Source organism: Nematolebias whitei, chromosome 16, assembly GCF_014905685.2.
Source record: "Nematolebias whitei isolate Nwh7 chromosome 16, NemWhi1, whole genome shotgun sequence".
Lineage (NCBI taxonomy): Eukaryota > Metazoa > Chordata > Actinopteri > Cyprinodontiformes > Rivulidae > Nematolebias > Nematolebias whitei.
This window is the reverse complement of record NC_056513.1, coordinates 8,435,212-8,444,775: the sequence shown is the minus strand read 5'-3', so window position 1 is coordinate 8,444,775 and position 9,564 is coordinate 8,435,212. Positions and strand designations below refer to the sequence as shown.

The following is a 9,564-nucleotide window of genomic DNA, read 5'->3' as shown; positions in this document are numbered from 1 at the left end:
TGGTTTGGACATGTCCAGAGGAGGGACAGTGGTTTGGACATGTCCAGAGGAGGGACAGTGGGTATATTGGTAGAATGATGTTAGAAATGCAGCTGCCAGGAAAGAAACAAGAAGAGATATATGGATGCAGTTAGAGAGGACATGGAGGGAGTTGGAGTGAGGACAGAGGACACAGAGGACAGAGATGGAGGAGGAGGACTCGCTGTGGAGACCCATTAAGAGAGAAAAGCTGAAAGAAGAAGTCATATTTTTTAAATGCTGTATTATTCTGCCTTTTTTTGTTATTTTCTATGTGTTAAAGCACTTTGTGTTACATTCTACTGTATGGAGGGAGGGAGGGTGGGGGGGAAGGGGGGGGGGGTGGATGGATGGACCTAAACATCTGTAAAGCCCTGTCTGAGAACTTTAACCTCTACTCCACCCCACCACTCTTTACTTTTATGTACCAATTATATATTTCCTTTTCTGTTGAATCTGTCATGAAACCCAATCACATTGATTTTAACCAGTATAAATCTGTTTATTTTCTGCAAACCAAAAAGTGTAAGAGTCCACTGATGTGATATTAAAGGGAAAAAAAACTAACTTTGATAGAAAATAGCTATTTTACCATTTTTACGGAATTAAAATGTTTTTGTTTTTTTTAACAGCTGTAGTAAAACAGTACACAGGATAAATTAAACAAATGTATACAAACATGTCTAACAATGAGAAATATTTGACTGAAAATTTATATCTTACAATTTCGTTAGTAAATTACCAATCTGAGGCAGAAACATGGCTTCTCTGGGTGAACACTCACCTTTCTTTTGTTGGTCGGACACACGTATAAGTAACTGAGGACAGTCTTGAAACCAACTTTATCATTCATTCTCTCATATGTGGAGCCGTAGTCTGCAGATCTGGGAGAAAAACAAAAACACACAAGAAGAACAAATGTGTGAAGGGCAAGAAGTAAAATTACTGTTGACGAGTCTGAAGCACACGGAACATTTCCCAGAAAAATCGAACGAGTAAACAAACAGACCAAAGATTACTGCGATGTTGCAGCGTTCATGTCGAAAAGTTCTGATTTTGTACTGATGAAAAAGAATGCAATATCACTCCCAGAGGAGCAGAGGAAGCAGAATAAATGCTCGTCTGGTTCTGAACATGCAGCCAGTCTGAGCCAGTTAATCTGAGGCAATGAGACAAGGGAGGGTTAACAAGTCATCCTCAACTTCCTACTCAAACCAACCCTTCACAAGTCCTCTGAGGCCTGACACGGTGAATAATTTATTCCCTGCTGATGACTACTATCAAATAAAATATGACGAGTGCAAAAACATGTGGATGTTCCAGAACCCTTGGGCTTTAATAATTAAAGAGCGGGAATGAGTCTGTTAGCCAGCCCAGTCCCCAGAAACTCCACATGAATCTATCATCAGTAATGACCAAATGTGCCTTTAAGTAGCGCATTACAGCTTCTACAGACCGGACGGTCCAGGTCGCCCTCTGTGCCTCCTGTTCAATCAGGATTTGGAACCGGGAGCAGCTGACTAGTGTTGTCGTTTTAATTTAAACTACATTTAGTACATAATTTAATTTATAAAAGTTATTTTTCTTAAGTTCATGTGATAGAAATAATAGAAGGAAGTATGATTTCAATAGTAAAACTGTGCGTACTACTTTAAAACAAATGTGCATTTCGGTGCATGGAGTAAAACTATGGAACAGTTTGGCTGAGGAGTTAAAAAAATGCTCTACAATAAACCAATTCAAAACACTTTAAAAAAAAAGAATGATCAACTCTTATACACTTTTAAGTTGTTAATGGGAAGAGTGATATGTTGTTATGCATGTTATTGTTGTTGTTATATTGTTTGCAACTTGTTTTGGTAGTTTAATGTATACGGCCATGACATTTTTGTAATTATTGAGAAAGGGGGCGGGTCTATACAAGATGTTCTTCTTCCTGCTCCCCCTTCACTCGTGTAAATAAGTGTTGTCAGTGAATGTGTTTGTAAACTGATGATAATTTTTTTTGAATCGAGTGAATAAATTGATTGATTGATTGTAGTACGCGAGACTGGTCTTGGTCTTGACTTGGTCTCGGGTTAGGTGGTCTTGACTACAACACTGCACCTGACCACACCTGTTGCAAAGCCCATGTAGTAAAACAGCTTACAGCTTCAGCCCCCCCCCCCCCCCCTGTTTCACTTACGGAAGAATTGAAATAATCAAATAAGACCTAAAGGTTCTAGGCTACCAAATAAGTAACGTCACTAGATGATTTAAATGCCACTTTTGATTTTATAACCTTAATTTATAGACGTTTGTATTTGATGTTTTATAGCTGCTGTTTCTGAAGCCGGTTCTGTTGGTCCAATTAAGACTGTTTGTAAAGACTGTTGGGGTTAATCTCTACAGACCAGTGGTTTAGGAAATAATTTAAAGGGCTGACATGTCTCCACAAAAAAAATCACTTTTTAATGACCAGTGAGTGGAACATTTGGGAGTCTGCACTGATGATGTACTTTGTACAAGACAAATACCCAGACACGTATTTATCCATTTTTTTCTCCTTTACTTTTGATTTGTTGTCTCCCGTCATGGACAGAGACGAGGGGATTGAAAGTACCCTCCGTTTGTTCCGTCAGTGCATGTTGTGAGTGTGATCATTTTAATAAATAAATATGCGAGGTACTGACTTCCATGTTGGTATTCAATTCAATTAAATTCAAAAATTTTCAATACAAAAATTCTGTTCAATTCAAAAATACTTTGGTAATCCCAAAGGGAAATTAATTGTTGTTGTAGCTCATCATCCTGGTTTCAGTTATAGATGATGGCTGTGGACAGGAAGGGTCGCTTGTAGCAGTCTGTCCCACAGCAGATCCAAAGAAACTGGTTGGAGATGCCGATCCATCCACCCAGACCTAGCAGACCTCTCGGTCCTCTTGGGCGGCAGGACTGGCTAAATGCCGGGCAGAACTCCTCCCCGAGCGATGGCCATTTCTCCCAGCAGCTTGCCGAGCCCCTCGTTGCTATGGACTTAACTGCAGGTGCCGGGGATGATCTCGGTCCTTCCGCTGTCGCAAGCCATGTTTCCCACTACCTCCAAGATCTCGGCAGTCAACATTGCCTCCAGATAGATGGGAATGCATCCACGGCACCTCCTTTTCAACTCATTTGGAATTTGGGCTGTATGTGGCTACATCTTAAGCATAAGAAAGATCAATCCAAGATTGGATTGTCATATCAAAATCTAAGATGGCCACCACCATATACGTATATGTAAACTGACCACTCCCATCATTGAGAAAACTATGCTTTCTAATTTTAAGATTACTTAAAGTATAGTTTTCATGGATTAGGGTGGCCTTTGGGGTAGCTAAAGATTAATCTGCAGGGCCAAGACCACCATTGGCCACCCTTTGGCTCCTCCTTTGCGCTTGTTGGTGGATAAAATTGCTCCCTCCACTCTCCTGGATCTGTCACGCTGCACCGCATCAGACAAGCAAGAAAAAAACACTCATACATACACACACACACAGTATATTAGAGGGAAGCAGTGACACTGTAACGAGGTGTCGCTCATTCCGAGTGCTTCGGAGAGAAACGGCGTCTGCTGTGATTACAAAGCGAAGTAACGAGTCATGAAGAAACAGCATCACTTCTTCCACACATTAACACAGAGGTGAAGAAAAACACTGCTGTGAAACCTGAGAGCTGCACATTTAATCTCTGCTCGACTGCTTCAGGGCCATGGAGAGACATGATAAATACTATTCGTTAATGAAGACTCCTCCCCCCTCCCCCCTCCCCCTTTTATGCCTTCTTTCCTGATGTTTTTATTCCTTTTTCTTATCTAAGTGATAAGGGCAGCACTTCACACGAAGCTGCATCCTCCATGCATTTCCGTCTATTGTTGTTGGATGGCTGCACTGGATTGTATTTTCACTTCGCTTAACTGTGCAATGACAATAAAGTTGATTCTGATTGTGATTTCAGCAACGATCAAATGTAATGGTGACAGGATGAGGGTAAAGGGAGACAGATGTAGTAAAATTCCTCTGATTTAGTGATGAAATGTGCTGTTTTGCAACATTTTAAGGGGTCCCAGTGGAGGTCATGATCCCTGCAGCGCTGCGGCCCCTGATCCATTTAGTCATCTGCAGGTGTTGCACACTCCCGCTAATGGCCTCCAACAATTTCTTATAGTTTTAACAGAAGCTCAGACATAAACCTAAAACAGGGAGAAACAAGAATGCTTGTTGGTGAAAGCTTGGAAATGTCCCCACACAAACACAACGTCTCATGTGACATCTTCCTAAAGCGGTCCTGCAGTAAATATCCCCCCGCTCCTATTATTATTCATTTTATGCGCTACGGGAATTAACTTTTAATACATTTTGGGCGAATAAAGTTTGCAGTTTTTAATAATGTCAGTCAATAACTTCTGTTTGACAAACACAATTAAACGCTGCACAAATTACATTAAGATGAACTAAAAGCCTTTGTTTGAGGCTCAGAGTGTTTTTCCAGCCAAATTTAGCCTGACCTTGTCCCTCTAATCGCGTTAAGTCTTCAGGGACTGACAAGTTCAATTTGACCTGAGCTGCACACTCCAAGAGGATTATCCAGATTTTCTACTGTGGTGCCTTGTTTTATATAAAATTAAATTAAAAAAAGAGTGAAGATTCTTTCTGTTGAGGAAAAAAAAGTCCTTATAACCTAAAGCATGGCCACGCTGGAATGGTTCGCAGGTGGCCATCTTTATTTTTGATATTTTATTTAACCTAAATGGTTGTGAACACTACCATACTTTTCTCTGTACATTATAAGTCACACCTTTTTGCATACATTAGCATGGCCTGTGACTTATACAGCAAAGCGGCTAATGTTCAATTTTTTTTCCCATATTTTGAACCCAATTTTTGGCTGAGATCTGACGATTTCATTCATTCAGACATGGAAAATTTTGAACACTACCATTTTCAGCCGCTAGAGGGCGCTCGAGTAATATGGCAAGCCAAGTGTCTCATTAATAGTTAAAAGTGGCTATTAATGAGACACTTGGCTTGCCACACCAAGCCACCTTCGTCTCGCTCCAGAACTACTGCCGCAAACGTCAAATCAGCTGCATTTCGCCGCGCTGCCCAGGCGAAATGCAGCTGATTTCATCATTAAAGTGCATTTATTAAGGAAAAGTCAAACTGAGACACACCTTTACTATAATGTTGAGCAAACAAACTGTTTTTAAGTGTTAATCTTGTTAAATTCTTGTTAAAGTCCTCCCATGCACACTACTGCAGCCGCCATTTTTCAGCCAATAAATTTTTGGCCCACGTTTCCGGGTTGTCAGCGGTGACACATAATAGATGCGACCTACATGGCAAAACAACATTTATATATTTTTTCCACTTTATTAGACATATTTGGACTGATGCGACTTATACGGCGGTGCGACGTGTACGGTGCAAAGTAAGGTACTTTCTTCTGAATATGTGACTTTACACTTTATGGGTTAAAAAGCCATTTGCTGATGTCCGCCGTCGCTAAGGGATTTGAATTAATTGTGGCCTTGGCCACTATAAATCTTCATCCACCCCAATCATTTAAGGAAACTACTGTTTAGCAATATAAATACTAGAAAGCATGGCTTCCTCAGGGGTGGATAGTTTACAGGTGGCCCTCTTGGATTCTGATCTGGCAACCTAATTTTTGAAAGAAACCTTTCGCACGATGAGTTTGTTTCATGGTTGAAATCCTTCCGCTTGTTAGAACCCTGTGACTATTTGACCAAAACATTTGTAAAAATTCAGAGTTGACACCGTTTACATAAGTTTTGTTCTAAAACGAGAGCAAAAAGATCAAGCAAGAAAAAGCTCCAAGCCTGGTATCAAATGAAAGCACAAGGAATGAACTGAGGATGTGATTTGAGCAATATGCTTTTATTTTTTTCTTATTTGTACAACTCATGATCTCTCTGTAGTTTCCAAAGTCATGTGAGTCACTTCATGTGATTCAATAAAAATGATTCATCTAATTGGATAATTATGTACACATTAATCTTGGAAGTAAACTTGTTTTGATGAGCATCTTTGGCTGTAAAATCTTTGGAGCCTAAATGTTCCTGAGCGACTGCACAGGAAGAGATTTCCCCTCACATAATGAACATGTGATCCTCTAGGTTTGCCTGGCCTCCATGTGAGAAGACAAGAAGGTACAGTCAAAAATAAACAGAAAAAAAAAAAATAGGGTGATTAAATTTATTATTCAATGCCAGAGTGCTCTTTACAAAAGCAACCTAGTTTTATTTCTGTTGAGACGAGCAGTTTTAAAGTTTTTGCAGCAGAATTAGTTGCTGTTTTGAGTTTAAAATACATTTGTCTGAATCAGAAAGAGAGATAAAGGCAGATATGACTCAGGATTTAAAATGAGTGTCTTTAATGCAGGATTTTCTCTAAATCTTTGACCATGAAGCAGACTTTACAAACCGCTGAAACTGTAATTAAGTGAGAAAACACACCAAAATGATCTCTTTTCAGTTTCCCCCCTTTCTTGTCTCCCTTCAGCGCTGAAGTATTTTTAGCTTTAATGAGATTTAGACAGTACACGAGGTCAGCAACGCTGCCACAAGGTGTGCGTTTTCATTTTGTGCTGTTTGTGAAGTGAAGCCCTTCCATTTTTCGCGAGCCAAACGGAGATATGATGCGGTGCATCGCAGTCTGTGGACATCAATGATTGGAATAAAAGGCAGGCAGAAACTGCATTAGGGAGCGTTTGTGAGGTTTTGCCAGATGGCTGCCAATAAAGCAGAACAATTCAGTTTTGTTGTACAGCACCGCTGACCATTCTCAGGGGAAAAAGAACAACATTTACTTCAAACACTGAAAAATCCTACCAAACCAAACCATTTTAGTTGTTCAAACAAAGGAAGCATATCACCCTAAAGCAGAGCAAAGAGAAAATAATATATGTAGAAGTCACGGTGCAGGGAAATCCACGGTTTTCTCATTTAAATCTGAGGCTTTCCACGGACTGAAGAGAGATGCAATGAGGGTAGAAAACATCTAATCAACATTCACCAGGAGTCTGAAGATGAAAGCATCATCAGGTGCGTTTCAGAGTGGAGGCCAAGCTACAACTGCTCAGTTGTTTGTTCTTAAGAGTCACACAGACAAGAAGAAAGTGATTTCTGACCAGACGGCCTGAAGTAAAACCAGGCCTAAGGCTTCTGAGCCGTCAAACCTTCGATGGGGTCAAAGGGCTGCCGACGTTTAAGAGGAAATTGTTTAAATTGTTGCAGTTTTTGTTTTATTCTTCTCGGAGCAAACTAGTTGTGCACAACAGAGCGAGCTCTGGTCCAGCTACACAGATCCTCCACACGAACCCATCGCCTGGATCCGATCCAGGAGACTGAGTGAGCAGACAGAGGGCTATAAAGAGCCGTCGCCAAAAAACTAAACAACCAAAAAAAAAAAAGTTTGAATTCAAAGCATGGGGGGTGGGGGGTGTTGCATTAAACACACTCTTGTTTTTCAGCAACTTGCTTTAGTTTTTCATTATAAACATAAGAAGTACAAACTCCACCTGCCTGAGAAGCCTTCTTACAACCAAACCAGGGTTCCAGACCTGGACCCTTCATTAGTCAAATTAAATGTGGATTTCTTGGATTGAAAACTGGATCCGGCTCACTAACCATTTTTTTACCCTTAAGTTTGTTTTCTTCTGCTAAACATACACACTGCGTAATCTGGTCCCTTGGCCACATTATCTTTGTTTACCTAAATTAAGCGTTTAAGGTTTTCCTGCATCTTTTGGTTCAGGAACATCCAAAGGTGGCCAAAAGGAATCCAAACGCACCAGTGGAGGTTTCATTAACCCTGTGAGATTTTAAGAGTCGTTTTTGTTTGTAGCTAAAGTAAATGATGCAAAGCTGTCTGATAAAGTCGCTTCACAAATAAAAGCTGTTGTTTTTTTCGTACAATCAAATCTGGGCCTGATTGAATTCACAGTAGGTGCCTGGGCAGCCAGATGAGCTGAGGATCGATGCTGGCTGAGGAAGAAGTGCCCGAGGTGTAAACCAAAGCGTGCATGTCCATGAGATGGGCCTGCAGCGACTGGCGACTTGTCCTGGCCTTCCCTGCCATTTAGACTGAGGCGTAACGAGAAGCCTCCCAGAGAGGCTGAACGAGCCGACACAGGCAAGTAAACATCTGGATGAATGGCTGGCAGAGTCACCTGCAACAGTTAACATATTTTCCGGTGTAATGTCACAGTTTTTTTGCATAGATTGCAACTTGTACGCCGAAGCGACATATTTTTTTTTTTTATATATCACAACAAAATTTTTGACTGACGCTTTAAATGTTCTTTCATATTGACATAAACCAGAGTAAACATTACCATTTGCAGCCTTTAGAGGTGTGAGAGGGCCCTCTAGGCTTTTGACAATACCGGTAGGCGTATATGTTGTTCCTGTACCCCCACCCCTGCCAAACATTGATGATTAATGTGCATTTATTAAGGTAAAAGTTAAACTGAGACAGACCTTTGCTATAACGTCGAGCAAAAAAATAATAGTTTTAAGTGTTAATCTAGTTAAGTTTCAAAGAACTGCAACAGCGAGTCCTCCCGTACGTGCTCCCACAGCTGACAATAGATTTTTGGCATGGCCCACGTTTCCCAGGGGTCAGCGGTGACGCATAATAAACGCAACTTCTACTCCGAAGCGACTTATATACGTTCCTTTTCCTATGACGCTTTTTACAACTGATGCAACTTATATGCTGGAAAATATGGTAGTCTGTTACTGCAGGCCTATGAAGTGCTTTAATCCAAAATATGAGAGGAGGCTCTCCAGACAGAGCTCAGGCAGAAACACTGCTGTCATACTTCACTGTTACTGGATGTACAAGTGTCGCTGCCATGTTGGTTCCATTTAATGCGGCTCAGTTCAGCCAACTTTAATGTGTTTTAAAATTAGGCACTGCTCAAAGGTGGGGCTGAAGAGAACAAGCATCAGGAATGAGTTTTACTGGAACCTCTGAACAGAGTAAAGGTGTAATAGATTCCAAAATATTTGTTCCGCCACCTTCCATCCATTCATCGTCCATCCATCCATTACTGGTGGGTGGATCAAAAGGCAGCAGGTCAAAAGAAATAAATAAACTTCAGATATTTCTCTGTAGCCACACTCCACAGCTCCTCCTGGGGTTGCCAGGTGTCCCCAGATATGGCTACAATATGACTCTGAGTGGATATTTATTTTTAACCTTTATTTAACCAGGCCACTGAGATCACAGATCTCTTTTGCAAGAAAGGCCTGAAGGCAGCCTAACACGAAAGTTATCAGACTGATGAAAAACCAGAGGAGAACATGCAAACTCCACCAGAAAGTACCTAAATGTACAGAAATGTACCACGTCCCTCGCACAGTGATTGCAACGGCGACCCCCACAACCAAAAAGGAAGGAGCAGGTAAAGAGGATGGATGGATGGATGGATGGATGGATGGATGGATGGATGGATGGATGGATGGATGGATGGATGGATGGATGGATGGATGGATGGACG

The 9,564-nt window shown here is 41.0% G+C and overlaps 1 protein-coding gene across 1 annotated transcript in view; it reads right to left on the bottom strand.

The window, feature by feature from the left end:
• The window catches only part of sorcs3 (sortilin related VPS10 domain containing receptor 3), a 313,538-nt gene that overhangs the window by 149,205 nt on the left and 154,769 nt on the right, over window positions 1-9,564 (bottom strand). The window contains exon 3 of the mRNA XM_037689623.1: window positions 803-902. Within this exon, the coding sequence (XP_037545551.1) occupies window positions 803-902 (100 nt within the window). The remainder of the gene's footprint in view (window positions 1-802; window positions 903-9,564) is intronic.